This window comes from Ascaphus truei, chromosome 9 (assembly GCF_040206685.1).
Source record: "Ascaphus truei isolate aAscTru1 chromosome 9, aAscTru1.hap1, whole genome shotgun sequence".
NCBI lineage: Eukaryota > Metazoa > Chordata > Amphibia > Anura > Ascaphidae > Ascaphus > Ascaphus truei.
In genome coordinates, this window is record NC_134491.1 from 563,330 (window position 1) to 579,602 (window position 16,273).

At 50.9% G+C, this 16,273-nt stretch overlaps 1 protein-coding gene and 1 long non-coding RNA gene across 8 annotated transcripts in view; one reads left to right on the plus strand and one right to left on the minus strand.

Annotated features, from left to right (window-relative positions):
• The window catches only part of NPAS3 (neuronal PAS domain protein 3), a 414,873-nt gene that overhangs the window by 250,467 nt on the left and 148,133 nt on the right, over positions 1–16,273 (minus strand). For 4 of the 6 annotated variants that reach the window (XM_075613154.1, XM_075613156.1, XM_075613153.1 and 1 more), the window contains exon 2: positions 8,525–8,584. The exons of the other annotated variants lie outside the window; for them this stretch is intronic. In XM_075613154.1, coding sequence (XP_075469269.1) covers positions 8,525–8,584 — 60 coding nt within the window. The remainder of the gene's footprint in view (positions 1–8,524; positions 8,585–16,273) is intronic. 6 annotated transcript variants of the gene reach the window in all.
• Positions 13,202–16,273, plus strand: part of LOC142502231 (uncharacterized) — a 20,005-nt gene continuing 16,933 nt past the window's right edge. Inside the window, exon 1 of one of the 2 annotated variants that reach the window (XR_012803681.1) lies at positions 13,202–13,309. This is a non-coding gene — a long non-coding RNA (uncharacterized LOC142502231). Of the gene's footprint in view, positions 13,310–15,721; positions 15,801–16,273 lie in introns of those variants that run through there. The other variant, XR_012803682.1, reaches the window with a different exon arrangement.

The following is a 16,273-nucleotide window of genomic DNA, read 5'->3' on the forward strand; positions in this document are numbered from 1 at the left end:
TTTGATTTTCAGGGGCCTCGTGTGACAGTCCATGAACCAATCAATGGCCTGGTCGGCCGCGAAATACAACTTTTGCTAGCGGTGATGGGTGATGTCACGCGTCGCCGTCGCGGGCACTATATGCGCGGCCTTAGAGGGTGATGCCACTGAGGTCTATGGAGGCTGCTGATGTAGGAAGGGAACTCAGTGAGGATGAGAGGAGTGATGGGAGAGCATGGGAGTGTTTTGGGGTTAACCCTGAGCAAAACCTCCCTTTAATCCGCCATATTCCCATCTATTTTAATGTGCCTGTAAGTGTCAGACAGGTGCAGAGCTCTGTATGGATTTTCTTGCCTGGACGCACACTGTGTCCTGCGCACACCTCCTATTAATCAATTACTCCGGCCTGGGAGACGTGGGCCGCCTGGCATCCCCAACTCGGCCATCAAAATGTCATCAAACGCCGAAGCGCTGCGCTGAAGCTTTGAAGCCTCCCTCCACCCCTCGTGTTTCGGGGGCTAGCGATCACCCCTCCGCCCACTGTTCCCCCAGCCTCTGTAATGGGAGAGCTTCTTCTAACACGCAGAACATTGTGGCTTCTAACGGGAGAACAAACACAGGATCCGCTGCAGCGACTCCGGAGAAATCCTGTGCGGCTCCTCCTCACATTAAACTCTGCACTGCCAGAGCGGCCATACTCTGTATCCCTGAACTATGCAACTTGGGTTCTGTGTATGAGATTCAGTTAGCTCTAGAGGTGCCAGGCTCTGTGTCCCTGTCCTGTATGTGGGTTTGACCCTGCCCTAGAGGTGCCAGGCTCTGTGTCCCTGCTCTGTATGTGGGTGTCACCCTGCCCTAGAGGTGCCAGGCTCTGTGTCCCTGTCCTGTATGTGGGTTTGACCCTGCCCTAGAGGTGCCAGGCTCTGTGTCCCTGCTCTGTATGTGGGTGTCACCCTGCGCTAGAGGTGCCAGGCTCTGTGTCCCTGCTCTGTATGTGGCAGTCACCCTGCGCTAGAGGTGCCAGGCTCTGTGTCCCTGCTCTGTATGTGGCAGTCACCCTGCGCTAGAGGTGCCAGGCTCTGTGTCCCTGCTCTGTATGTGGCAGTCACCCTGCGCTAGAGGTGCCAGGCTCTGTGTCCCTGCTCTGTATGTGGGTGTCACCCTGCGCTAGAGGTGCCAGGCTCTGTGTCCCTGCTCTCTATGTGGGTGTCACCCTGCGCTAGAGGTGCCAGGCTCTGTGTCCCTGCTCTGTATGTGGGTGTCACCCTGCGCTAGAGGTGCCAGGCTCTGTGTCCCTGCTCTGTATGTGGGTGTCACCCTGCGCTAGAGGTGCCAGGCTCTGTGTCCCTGCTCTGTATGTGGGTGTCACCCTGCGCTAGAGGTGCCAGGCTCTGTGTCCCTGCTCTGTATGTGGGTGTCACCCTGCGCTAGAGGTGCCAGGCTCTGTGTCCCTGCTCTGTATGTGGGTGTCACCCTGCGCTAGAGGTGCCAGGCTCTGCGCCCCTGCTCTGTATGTGGGTGTCACCCTGCGCTAGAGGTGCCAGGCTCTGCGCCCCTGCTCTGTATGTGGGTGTCACCCTGCGCTAGAGGTGCCAGGCTCTGCGCCCCTGCTCTGTATGTGGGTGTCACCCTGCGCTAGAGGTGCCAGGCTCTGCGCCCCTGTGATATTCAGCCCGCGTGCATCACGCCTCTGAGCTGTGTATCATTGGGACACTCAGACTGTCGTGTTCTACAACGATCTGCCATTTATATCAGGCCAAAATACGCTGCTATATTTAGTTGTGAAATTGGCCTTTTATGTTCCTGATGTTTACAGAGACTAAGAGAAATGAATGTTGACAGCCGCAAGCGGTTCAGTGTAACCCTTTCCCTGCCAGCAGCCCTGAACACCTCCCTGTGATAAGAGCTATAGGCATTCCTTTGTGATCTAGTCTGTACTTAGTTGAGTGGGACACAGGGACATGGAGAGGACACAGGGAGGTGAGTGGGACACAGGGACGGGGACAGGGACGGGGACAGGACACAGGGACATGGAGAGGACACAGGAACGTGGAGAGGACACAGGGACGTGGGGAGGACACAGGGAGGTGAGTGGAACACAGGGAGGTGGAGAGGACACAGGGACGTGGAGAGGACACAGGGACAGGGACAGGACACAGGGACGTGGAGAGGACACAGGGACATGGAGAGGACACAGGGACAGGGACAGGACACAGGGACGTGGAGAGGACACAGGGACGTGGAGAGGACACAGGGATGTGGGGAGGACACAGGGACATGGAGAGGACACAGGGATGTGGGGAGGACACAGGGACATGGAGAGGACACAGGGACGTGGGGAGGACACAGGGACATGGGGAGGACACAGGGACATGGAGAGGACACAGGGACGTGGAGAGGACACATGGACGTGGGGAGGACACAGGGACGTGGAGAGGACACAGGGACGTGGAGAGGACACAGGGACGTGGGGAGGACACAGGGACGTGGAGAGGACACAGGGACGTGGAGAGGACACAGGGACGTGGAGAGGACACATGGACGTGGAGAGGACACATGGACGTGGAGAGGACACATGGACGTGGAGAGGACACAGGGACGTGGAGAGGACACAGGGACAGGACACAGGGACGTGGAGAGGACACAGGGAGGTGAGTGGGACACAGGGACGGGGACAGGACACAGGGAGGTGGAGAGGACACAGGGACAGGACACAGGGACATGGAGAGGACACAGGGACAGGACACAGGGACAGGACACAGACGTGGAGAGGACACAGGGACAGGACACAGGGAGGTGGCGAGGACACAGGGACAGGACACAGGGACGTGGCGAGGACACAGGGAGGTGGAGAGGACAGAGGGAGGTAGAGAGGACACAGGGACAGGACACAGGGACGTGGCGAGGACACAGGGACAGGACACAGGGACATGGAGAGGACACAGGGACAGGACACAGGGACGTGGAGAGGACACAGTGAGGTGGAGAGGACACAGTGAGGTGGAGAGGACACATGGAGGTGCAGAGGACACAGGGAGGTGGAGAGGACACAGGTACAGGACACAGGGACGTGGCGAGGACACAGGGAGGTGGAGAGGACACAGGGAGGTGGAGAGGACACAGGGACAGGACACAGGGACGTGGAGAGGACACAGGGACATGGAGAGGATACAGGGACAGGACACAGGGACGTGGAGAGGACACATGGAGGTGGAGAGGACACAGGGAGGTGGAGAGGACACAGGGACAGGACACAGGGACGTGGCGAGGACACAGGGAGGTGGAGAGGACACAGGGACAGGACACAGGGACGTGGCGAGGACACAGGGAGGTGGAGAGGACACAGGGAAGTGGAGAGGACACAGGGACAGGACACAGGGACGGGAGAGGACACAGATTCCAACCTCAGTCTCTCTCTGCAGCGTTGGCTCAAGCGATCATCTTAACCCCTTCACAACGAGCTGTAATTTTAACTACGGAATTGCCAACGAGTAACAGTCCTTGGGGTACAGAGCACAGCCGCTACTTAGAATACAAACAGTGTTGCAGAAAACATGACTTAAAAGACACTTTTAAGAGACTAAACAGGGTATGTGTATTATATCTCATATTGTATTGTGTGTCTCTATTATCACTGGGAGCTTCTCCTTAATCAGGACTGCACAGACATCAAATCACTGACAAAAACAATGCTTTGCACCTCTATAATAAATGAACAGGGACACAGAGCTCGACACCTCTAGAACTGGGGCACAGAACCTCTATGGCAACAGGTCTTCAATGATGGTTGCTGGAAAGTAGGGATACATAGGGTACCACCTCTAAGGCAGCCACAGTAACAGCCCCTATTTGGCATTGTGAGAAGCGGAGTGACGCGCTGTTGAAGATACATTCACTTTCATTAACTATTAAATAGGGGGGCACTGAGGGCTAGGGGCTCCAATCTAGCTGCACAGGGACAAGAAACTATGACATGGTATGACATACTCTATGTGTTGGGAGCAAGCAGACGGCTTTTTTATTGGACCAACAAGTAGTACTGTAGATGTTACAATCTCCAACCTCTCGGGTCCTTCATCGGGTCCAACCCTGGGAGGTTGGAAAGCTTGTAACATATCAAATACTTGTTGGTCCAATAAAAGGTATTATACCCCCTCCTCCCTCTCCCGCCTTTGTTACTACAGGGAAGAAAGGAGCAGCACGGCCCCCCTACCCTTTGCTATTGTAAAGCTTATCATGTTATTGCGGACTCAGGGAGATTAAGGCACACAGAGATGGTTTAAATTGCTGAGGTAGGAAATAACCCCACAAACTTGTACATTCAAACCAACATTGTCAGGGGTGGCAACTCCAGTCCTCATGAGCCACCAACAGGTCAGGTTTTCAGGATATCCCTGCTTCAGCACAGTGGCTCAATCAGTGACTCAGTCGAAGACTGTACCACCTGGGCTGAAGCAGGGATATCCCTAATACCTGGTAGCCCTTGAGGACTTGGAGTTAGGCTAAGGCCCCGCTCCCATAGTCAGCGCGCCCGCACTGCAGACAGGCGGGGCGCTGACATACACAGACCGCGATATGTGGTCTGTAGGGAGCGGGAGGTGGGCGGGAGTGGGAGGTTTGAGCGGGAGGGGGGCGTGGCTTGAGCGGAGGGACCCGCTACTCTCCCCCCCCTCCCTCCACGGCTCGGGTAAGTAAAGCAACACACACACACAGACAGAGGCAGGCACTCACGCACTCAGGCACACACATACACACACACAGACAGGCACGCACGCACTCAGACACACACACAGACAGGCACTCACGCTGCTTTCACTCCACACTCCTCCCCGCTCCCCGAAGCCTCTCCTCCTCCCGAAGCCCCCCTCCCCATTGGCTCACAGCCACACCACGTGACGCGTCAACGCTAGGGGACACCATTCTCTTGTATCCCATAGCGGCTGACGCGCCACAGCATGTAGTAAGCTGTGCAGCCAGGGGGGACCGGCTCCGCAGGATTCCCCTGCTGGTGGGGAACTCGCGTGTGGCCGCCCGCGCCACCGAGCGCAGCGGGACCGAGGCCTTAGTTGTCCACTCCTGCCTTAACCACTGCTCCACACCTCCTGTATCATGCAATCAAAGTCCTGTATCCCACCCACACTGTAACCTGCTGCTTCCAAGCAGTCACTAATCCCCAGCGGCCATAACGCCTTGGGATCAAATAAAGTAGTGATACGGTGTAATATTGCAAAACATACGAGGCATGTTAAACAAAAAGATTTGTGGATCTCATTTTAGCAAGATTTACACTGCATCTCTCTTCTAAAAACGGAGAAGGAAAAAAGAAAAAAACATTTCTAACATAATAATAATAATAATGCATATTAATATATAATTGTGTGCAATATAATGCATAAGATGGATAATTCCACTCCCCGAATACAAGAGAGATTATATTGCTAACTCTGTTCTCTGGTTTCCTTGAACTAGCAGCAAATGCATGAAAACTACAAGCTTTGGTATTCTATGGAGAATTAAAAAAAAGGCTGTTTCCCGCTGCCGTCTTTTCCTGCCGCATTCTGTCCGAAAGCAGTTTTTAAGCCGCCGGAAAAACATGTCTTTTTTTCCCCATCTTTTGCTTCTCATTTTTACCGCTCTGACTTTGGAGTATAGAAATTGGGTAACAATGACTTCCACCACAAAGTAACACATACGTGTATTGCATTGTGCAATAATAACAACAGTTAAATAAAAAGAGAATAATGGAATGAATACAAAGGGGGCGAGTCACCGCGATGCTTTGCAATGCGCTGCAGGTCCCTCGGGCAACAAAGGGTTAAGGGCATTTTAGCCGCAAATTCATTATTCTCCCTGGAATGGGTAACAATCGCTGCTCTTGTTAATGACGCGATCTACAGACGATTTCACCCTAACTACTGCAATTTCAGCAATTCTCTCTCAAAATCATACAGCCATGTGTGTACCCATCACACTTGACTGGTGAAATGATTGTCTGGCGTTTGTTTAAATTGTGCACCCTGTCAAATAAAGAAAGAAAGGAATGTGTCAGCCTCCCTCTTTCCCCCCAATGCTTCCATGGAGTTCAGATATCAAATATATATATATATCTATATATATATATATATATAATATATATATATACACACATACACAGTGTGTGTGTGTGTGTGTGTGTGTGTGTGTGTGTGTGTGTGTGTGTGTGTGTGTGTGTGTGTGTGTGTGTGTGTGTGTGTGTGTGTGTGTGTGTGTGTGTGTGTGTGTGTGTGTGTGTGTATTTATGGTATCTGTTACCAAGAAGAAAAACCCCATGAACATGTGCATTACTTCCCTTCCTGGTTAAACATTTTTATAAATAAATCTCGTTTGCGAGTGTGTCCGGAGACGCAGTATTTAGAGAAATAAAGCAATGAGAGAAAAAAACGCTCTGCGGTTCTAGACATGTTCACAGCCTGGCAGCGGTGAAAAGGAGCGTCTGGGGACTGATGGGGTTCCTGGTTAGGCTGCGTCCATGGTACCTCAGACCACGCGGACGCGTCCGCACAATGAGATACCAGAGACACTCAGATACCGGAGACACTCTAGGATACCGGAGGCTTGTTTATTACACGGGACATTAAGGAAACACATTATAAGGGATCATTTTAAGGGGTAAGTGCCGGTGCTGGACTGAGATGTAAAATGTGTTCGTGGTGAAAGCAAAGAAAAAACACAGCTGAATTCCGCCTTTGTTGTGCCCGCACTGTGCCCATCAGTCCCTGCACGTCAGCGTCACACATGTGACATATGTCTACAGACGTGAAAACATTTTGCTAAAGGTCCTGAATTAAGTGACATTTGCCAGGAGGTTTTTAATGAAATATTTAGCAAAAAGGGAGGATTTTTTTTTTGCTGAGCAATGAAAATGAATGTGCAAGGTGACCCTTTATATAGTGTAACGTGGCCCTTTATATAGTGTAACGTGGCCCTTTATATAGTGTCACGTGGCCCTTTATATAGTGTAACGTGGCCCTTTATATAGTGTCACGTGGCCCTTTATATAGTGTAACGTGGCCCTTTATATAGTGTAACGTGGCCCTTTATATAGTGTAACATGGCCCTTTATATAGTGTAACGTGGCCCTTTATATAGTGTAACGTGGCCCTTTATATAGTGTAACGTGGCCCTTAATATAGTGTAACGTGGCCCTTTATATAGTGTAACGTGGCCCTTTATATAGTGTAACGTGGCCCTTTATATAGTGTAACATGGCCCTTTATATAGTGTAACGTGGCCCTTTATATAGTGTAACATGGCCCTTTATATAGTGTAACGTGGCCCTTTATATAGTGTAACGTGGCCCTTTATATAGTGTAACATGGCCCTTTATATAGTGTAACGTGGCCCTTTATATAGTGTAACATGGCCCTTTATATAGTGTAACGTGGCCCTTTATATAGTGTAACGTGGCCCTTTATATAGTGTCACTTATTGCCATGGTCCCTACATTCTGGAAAACAGCGCTCCTCTTAGGGAAGAGAGGCTGGAGCAGAAATCCGTCCTGAGTATCTAAATACCCAGCCAGACCCGAGTATCTAAATACCCAGCCAGACCCGAGTATCTAAATACCCAGCCAGACCCGAGTATCTAAATACCCAGCCAGACCCGAGTATCTAAATACCCAGCCAGACCCGAGTATCTAAATACCCAGCCAGACCCGAGTATCTAAATACCCAGCCAGACCCCAGTAACTATATACACAGCCAGACCCGAGTATCTAAATACCCAGCCAGACCAGATTATCTCTATATACAGCCAAGCCCAAGTATCTGTATACACAGCCAGGCCAGAGTATCTAAATACCCAGCCAAACCCAAGTGTCTCTATATAAAGCCAGACCTCTACATGGCTCATTCTCTTTAGAGAATATACAACTTAAACAAATAAGCGGAAGTGATCTCTAGTAAACCGACCCTTGTCGGGTCTGCCATGATGATTTTGCTACTCCTTCACAACAAAGTGATTTCCCAAACCCGTGTTGCTGTTTTGGGGTTAGACAGCATAGTGGTGAGCAATGAAATGATTAGAAGATGTTTTAGACAGTGGTTAGCCATACACAGTACAGTTATTTATATTCTTCTTATACCTACATCTCACTCTTATCTTTAATTGCCTGATGCTCTCCGCACTTTCACCTTCTATTCCCCAACCCTATAACTCTACCCGCACTGTCTGTGCCCCCAAAATATATCCCACTCTCCCCAGACTCTCTCCTCTCTGTCCCAACAGCTCACTCTCACCTCTTACTCCATGGCTCTACACCCTGCCCAGCCTGCCTCCTCTCTGTCCTCACACCCTCTTTGTGCTGACTGTCCCCATTCTATTCCTGCTCTCCTACACACGACACTGCCACCCCTTAATCCTCCAATGCTAGTGCAACATTAAAAACCACACAAACAACTCCGCTCCACCTCCCATCTCATCCCGCTGTGCCAGGAGGTGGATGGGGGACAGGGGGCAATGAGATTAACATGTGAGCGCCCTCCCCACATTCTGTTAGATGATGTACCTTAGGTTGAGGTCTGGTGTACAGGGGACGGGACATGCGCTGATGGGCCTGGAGGCTCCCCTGCCGTGAAAAAACAACACATTATACACATCACACAGGAGAGGCAGTATGCAGGTTATCATCCTATGCAGCCATGTACCTCCCTGTATGTCCTGTCGCCTCCACCTAATACACCCTCACTGCACCCTCTGGAGTTATTCATTAAACTGCTATAGTGCCCTGGTGGCACTACCACAGCTTAATAAATAACCCCGTCTTCCACGGCTAAATCCTGACACTGCGCCTCCCCTCCTCCCCCCATATCTCTCCTCCTTCCACTCTACGTTTCATCCAATGTTTCTCCCTCTTTTCTCCCTTTAGTGGTCAAAAGTGGCTTTAGAAAAAAGTAGTGGTACTGTGTGCTCGATAACAAAACAATCCAACATTTATGAAATATCCTTGCACTTATTTTAAAACGTTTTAGGAAATATATATGCTGCAAAATTCAAATCAAAACCCCTTTTTCTTTAAAGATAAAGTATCACCACAATTTAGCCCAGATTCACTAACGGGTGGTAAGCTTTAAACACCCTTAACTCCCATTCATTTAAAGCGTAGCCCCATTTAGTGAATCTGGGCCTATGACCACTGCCACACAGGAATCTTCCAGGCACGAGATACAGTTTATCAGTAGTTATTCTTATTAAGATTTCTGTGAAAGCTGGTTACAAAGGGAAATATTGCAGTTACAGGGGGGGCAGCATTCACACAGTTACTAGGTAGGAGTTAGAGTTAACCCATTCAGTGCCCGGGACCCTAATGCCCCAGATGTTATAGGTTGCCGGTCAACATGCTGCTATATACAGTAATACAAAGTAAATCTACACCCTTCTAACAAACTTTCCCTTGGAAGACACAAGCATTTGATTGATTATCTCCCACACATTACTGCTGCTACATTTAACACCTCCCTCTCCCCAAAACAGTTTACAAATCAGAGGAGAGAAACGGTCCCTTTAAAACCCTACACAAGAGGCGTCTCGAGCCCCTTCAGGACCAACGCATAGACTTATTGTATAGCGGCCGATGGACCAGTTTTCGCCCACAACTGACTTCGATGTACGCTTCTGCGTTGCAAAGGCAGAACCTACAGGCGGTCCTCGGTTATCCAATGGAACCCGTTCTGGAAGTGGCGTTGGATAGTGAAACCGGTGTAAAGTGAGTCCCATGTTAATCAGTGCCGGTGAGCGTCAGATAACGCATTCGGGCGTTGGATAACGCATTCAGGCGTCGGATAACGCATTCAGGCGTCGGATAACGCATTCAGGCGTCGGATAACGCATTCAGGCGTTGGATTACGCATTCAGGCGTCGTAAAACGGCCCATAGGGTTGCGTTGAATATGCCATTCATTGTAAAGTGAAACGTTGGATAGCGAGGACTACCTGTATGTTAATAAAGTGATTTATTCTCCCTTAGGCCGCGCTTATAGTGCCGGCGACGTCGCCCAAAAACAAATACATTGCCGCCGCCGCGTGCGCTTATAGTGCGCGCGATGGCGACAAAGCGACGGATCGACGTCGTGCAAACTGGAAGCTGGCAAAATGTGATTTTTCATGGGCTGTCGCGTCACGTGACGGCCCTTGAACAAATCAAATTGCCGGAATCCCGCGACCCCGCCGCCCGGCGAAACATAACTTTCGCCGTGGCGACAGGTGACGTCACCCGGCGTGTGCCGTCGACGGTACTATAGACACTGCCTTACACTGCACCCTCCCTGTGAAAGTTTAATGCAGGAGCAGGAGAGGGCACTTTGCCTGTGAAAGGGGAAAGCACGTCTTGTGTCTTGCTCAACTCCCAGTGACATCATACAGAAGAGAAGCTGCAGGACTTTCCTGCAAGGTCGCGGTTTGCAGACTAAGCAGCAGCAAAAAAAACAGCATAATAACTGGTTTTCAATAGGGCCCTGGGAGTGCATGCTGCAGTGCATTCTGGGGCTTGTAGTCCTGACACTTTGATTGCAACTCTTGTAATGCCTGAACGCTCTCATAATATCTTCTATGTTTCAGAGAATTTCTCCCGCATTACGAGTGCAAAGTCATCAAAAGCAACCCTGAGTCTTCTCATAGTAATCCCCAGTGTGCTCTGTATTGTAATGTATTCTGCTCCTGTATCCTGCCTAAACCCTAAATAATCCTTATTATTGGCTCTGGAATACATTGAGAGGAAAGTGAGAAGCTGAGGACAGGATCACAACTACACAGCAGCTGAAGAAATCCATGCACATGCAGATTGTTAGCTCTTTGGACAAGAGCGACTCCCCTACTACAGGAACAAAATTCAGGTAGTCCTCGTTATCCAACGTTTCACTTTACAACGAATGGCATATCCAACGCTTTACAATGCAACCCTAAGGTCTGATTTCCGACGCCTGAATGCGTTATCCGACGCCTGAATGCGTTATCCGACACTCACCGCCACTGATTAACATGGGACTCACTTTACACCGGTTTCACTATCCAATGCCACTTCCAGAACGGGTTCCATTGGATAACCGAGGACTGTCTGTATATATATATATAGTTTATCTATAAATATAGCAAATGAAATATCACTTGTGAGCACTTTTACATGTCTCAGACAGGTCTGCAGTCCTGCCTTCTACACTCTTCTGCTCCTCCTTACATCTCAGCCCTAATTTCTCGTTATTCACCATCCAGACTCTTGCGTTCTTCTCAAGGATGTCTTCTTTCTACCCCCTTTGTATCTAAGGCCCTCTCCCGCCTTAAACCTTTCTCACTTACTGCCCCACACCTCTGGAATTCCCTTCCCCTCAGTACCCGACTAGCACCCTTTAAGACCCACCTTAAGACACACTTGCTTAAAGAAGCATATGAATAGCACTGTGGATATTCTGAACACATGATACATAAAGCTTGGCCCCCTACAGACGCACTTACCAGAAGTCCCTCCTACTGTCTCTGTACGTTCTCCCTACCTACCAATTAGACTGTAAGCTCCTCGGAGCAGGGACTCCTCTTCCTTAATGTCTAAAGCACTTATTCCCATGATCTGTTCTTTATTGGATTACCACATGTATTACTGCTGTGAAGCGCTATGTACATTAATGGCGCTATATAAATAAAGACATACAATACAATAAAGACATACAATACAATACAATACTAGGTGGCGAGTAGATTTTTTTGTGTGGCGAGTAGATTTTTTGGTGATTTGTCGACCACTGTATATATATACATATGTATATATGTATATATATATATATATATATATATATATATATATATATATATATATATACACATACATATATATTATACAGAACTTGGCCCACCTAATCTTCCCATTCTCCTATCCGCTATAAAAAAAAACTCAACCCATGGGATCGATTGGTTTATCTCTCATAATGTGTCTTTGGAACTGAGCCTCCCAGTTCAAAGACCAGCATCTCTGACTGTAGATTGTTTTTTTTAACTAATTTGCGCCTCAGCACCTGAGTAAAGCTACTTCTTATCATTATACAGAGCTGTGTGCTCCTGTTCTGGAGGCAGGAGGTGTATGGATGCAGCTTTTCTATTATACACTGTCCAGTTGTGCCCTGATAAGGAGGCATATCCCTTCCTGCTCTTATATCAGCACAATGAATGGAGTGGGTGCAGCGTGGTGACGCATTCCCGTGACAACATGACGCCATGTGCCGTTGCGGCGTCTTTTGACACTGGAACCCTGCAGGAGGAGGTAAAAGACCTTTACAGAGTGGAATGGGAAATTTGGTCCCAGCCACACTACCCCTCTGTAAGGCCTCGGCACTGAGAGGGCGGGCTCACGCTGGAACACATTAAGGGTATGTGGCCAGCGTGAGCCTACGCCTGCGCCAGCTCAGCTGCTTGCAGAGCAAGCAAATTTGATTTTGCCGCTCGCAAGTGAGCAGTTCGCCCAATGAGGACGAACCAGCTCCGTTACGTCGTGGCCACGCCTCCAGAGGAGCGCGCACCTAGCCACGAATCGCCCGGCCGAGCAGGGTGCGGCACACAAGGGCTAGCGTGCCTGCTCCCTGCCTGGCCGCAGCCTAAATCGCTGTCGCTCATGTTGCGTGGCCACCACCCGTGAATGTCCCACGCGGGACATTTAAAGATGACATGCAGGAGCGGTGGGTGTGCGGGACTTGGAGCAGCAGCCGCCCGGGACATCGACATTAGCGGTAGCCGTGCGATATGGGGCATTTAAACATGGCGTCGGGTCGTATTGTGCGCAGCCAAATTTTAAGCAGCGAGGTGTGCGGCGGTGAGTTGTGGTGACGGCTAAGCGCAAGGGGCGGTTCGGTCGCGGCCAAAAGTCCTACACTACTTACAGAGGCCCCACTCTCTCCCCCGGCAATCAGTTTAATTGTTATGGTTTGAGAGTGGGGCCTCTGTAACCGCAGCACCGACTCCACCCCCCCTCCCTCCCGCCCCTTGAAACTAGTAAACACAGGCCTGCGTGGGTGTAGGAAGCTGGACTGGCTCCACTCTTGGGGACGCGTGGCATACAGGTGGACACAGTTGCCAACAGCCCCCGGTTCTCCCTCCCAATACCATAGCCGGGCTTTGCCGGGGACTCACACCTATGCAAATACGCTGATCTTTGTTTGAATTAGCATATGCAAATGGATCTCATGCATATGTATTTTCAGATGTGCTGCCTGCAGGGTGTGGGTGTAAAGGGGCAGGAGAGAATAACACCAATCCATGGAGAGGGGAAGAGTCTGACCCAGACGGATTAACTCCCTCCCTGACAGACACGCACGGTAAACCGCTCGATGCTGAAACACTTCCAGCTCCACACGTATATACATAGCTCTGCATTCCCATATACGCAAAACATTGTTCTGCAGCCAGATCTCTCATCGTGTATAAGGCTGCGCTTATAGTGCCGGCGACAGCGACGCAACGTCGCGTCAAAACAAATGCATTGCAGTCGCGATCGCTGGAAGTCATCTCAATTTGATTTTTCCAAAGACCCCAGCCTGCCGTCGCCGTCGCTGGGACTATAAGTGTAGCCTAAGGCCGTGCTTATAGTGCCGGCGACGCAACCGATGACGTCACCCGTTGCCACTAGCGAAAGTTATATTTCAGTTTTAAGCGATGTCGCTGGCGACAAGGCCAGTGACATCATGAAGGGGGGGGGAGGGGAGCAGCGTTCTCCGATTGGTTACTGTAAGCGCGTGCGACGGAGTCAATGTATTTGTTTTGGAGCGACGTCGCGTCACCGGGCACTACAAGCGCAGCCTAAGGCTGCAGTCCCAGTCATGACTGTGACACGCGCGCCCGGCGGCGCATGCACAGCGCTAACCGCGATCTGCGGTCTCAGGAGGGAGCGGTTGCGACGGGAGGGGGCGTGTTTGGGTTTTTGCGGGGGCGTGGCCATGAACTCACGCGGCTGGTTCGCCTTCATTGGCTGAACCGCCGGCGGGGGCGTGGCCACGGCTCCGTCGCAAGTTCCACACACAATTTTTTTGAGTGTGTGGAATCTTGCTGTACATCGCGACTGCTGAATGTGCGCCGACGCATGTACTCGCCCCGAGTGACTGGGGGGCCGGTGTTTGTGCGCACAGTGCACGCCGTGCGCTGTGGCAGTCACTGGGACCGCAGCCTTAGGCATAAAAAGCACAGTTGGGGATAAGAGGAGCTGCTATAAGTGGGACCCGGGTACTAATGGGACTGCAACAGAAAGGAAAAATAAAACATCTATTTTCATTGCCCAAATGTCTGAAATGATCCTAATTTCACCCACTCTGGGGACAGGGGGCGAGGACACGGCAGTTACACAGATGTCATGGGCAGATGTTGTGTAATTAGCTGCTCTGCGCTGTAACCCCTTCTCTGCTGCACCGACAAACTGCAAAGAGACACAGGTTCCTCTGGCAGCAAAGGGGTTAAAAGAAGGTAGTGCTTAGTATGAACCTTAAAAACCTCTATTTCCTGTGTTAGTATGGGGTGAGAGGTACGTGTCCCTGATGCCTGTGTATTAGGAGGGCGTGAGCGGTATGTGTCCCTGATGTCTGTGTATTAGGAGGGGGTGAGTGGTATGTGTCCCTGATGTCTGTGTATTAGGAGGGGGTGAGCGGTATGTGTCCCTGATCTCTGTGTATTAGGAGGGGGTGAGCGGTATGTGTCCCTGATGTCTGTGTATTAGGAAGGGATGAGAGGTACCTGTCCCTGATGTCTGTGTATTAGGAGGGGGTGAGGGGTATGTGTCCCTGATTTCTGTCTATTAGGAGGGGGTGAGAGGTATGTGTCCCTGATTTCTGTCTATTAGGAGGGGGTGAGAGGTATGTGTCCCTGATGTCTGTGTATTAGGAGGGGGTGAGTGGTATGTGTCCCTGATGTCTGTGTATTAGGAGGGGGTGAGAGGTATGTGTCCCTGATGTCTGTGTATTAGGAGGGGGTGAGAGGTATGTGTCCCTGATGTCTGTGTATCAGGCCGAGCTCACGGTGGCGGCTCGGGTGGGTGCTTCTGTGCGCGCACTCCTGCAGCCCCAGCGATGTGTGCGCTAGCTGCAGGAGATGGGTTGCGGCGATCGGGGGCGTGGCGGGGGTTGTGGTGAACGCGTCACGGTCGCGTCACCGAGCTGGTTCACCCTCATTGGCTGAACCAGCTCACGTGACGCTGACGTCATGCGACTGCAGCACGAAAATTCAATTTTTGTTGTGGCATCAAAATGTCGCTGCGTCGACCCTAGCAACGCCGCGGGCACTTGAGGAACTACCTTAGACAATCAGGTAAGTGTCCATGAAGTGCGCACGGACATAGTAAAGCCGCCACCGTGAGCTCAGCCTTAGGAGGGGGTGAGCGCTAGGTGTCTCTGTTGTCTGTGTATTAGGAGAGGATGATGTCTGTGTATTAGAGGAGGGTGAGGTATGTGTCCCTGATGTCTGTGTATTAGGAGGGGGTAAGCAGTATGTGTCCCTGGTGTCTGTGTACGGCAGGGGTGGGGAACGTCCGGCCCGCGGGCCGTGTAAGTCCTGCGAAATCATTCCGCCCCGGGAAGCAAGCCTGCAAGAATGGTTTAAAAAACTCCCCCTTTCCTGATTGGCTGCCCGTGCTGTCACTCTGCCAAGATTTTTTTTTTGGGCCCGCCTCTTCCTACAGCACTGCCCCCTCCTTTCTCTCCTCCAGTAATGCCGGGCTCCTTAGGCTCCGCCCCCCTGTCCCTCCCTTTAGGCTCCGCGGGCCTGTCAGTCTCTCAGCTGCACTGGCTACCTATGCAGCTCCAGCAGCCCATCCACGGGCCCCAGGTAACCCACATGCCCCCTTATACCCCCTCCCAGACACCTTACCCACCCCAAGGGGGGAGAGGCCTTATTTTTGTGTGTGTTTGCAGAGGTGGGCTTATTGTGTGTGTGTGTGTGTGTGTGTGTGTGTGTGTGTGTGTGTGTGTGTGTGTGTGTGTGTGTGTGTGTGTGTGTGTGTGTGTGTGTGTGTGTGTGTGTGTGTGTGTGTGTGTGTGTATGTATGTCACTGCGTGTGTGTGCGTGTCTGGCACTGTCACTGTGTGTGTCTGGCACTGTCACTGTGTGTGACTGTCACTGTGTGTGACTGTCACTGTGTGTGTGACTGTCACTGTGTGTGTGTCTCACTGTCACTGTGTGTGTGTCTCACTGTCACTGTGTGTGTCTCACTGTCTCTGTGTGTGTGTCTCACTGTCTCTGTGTGTGTGTGTCTCACTGTCTCTGTGTGTGTCTCACTGTCTCTGTGTGTGTGTGTGTCT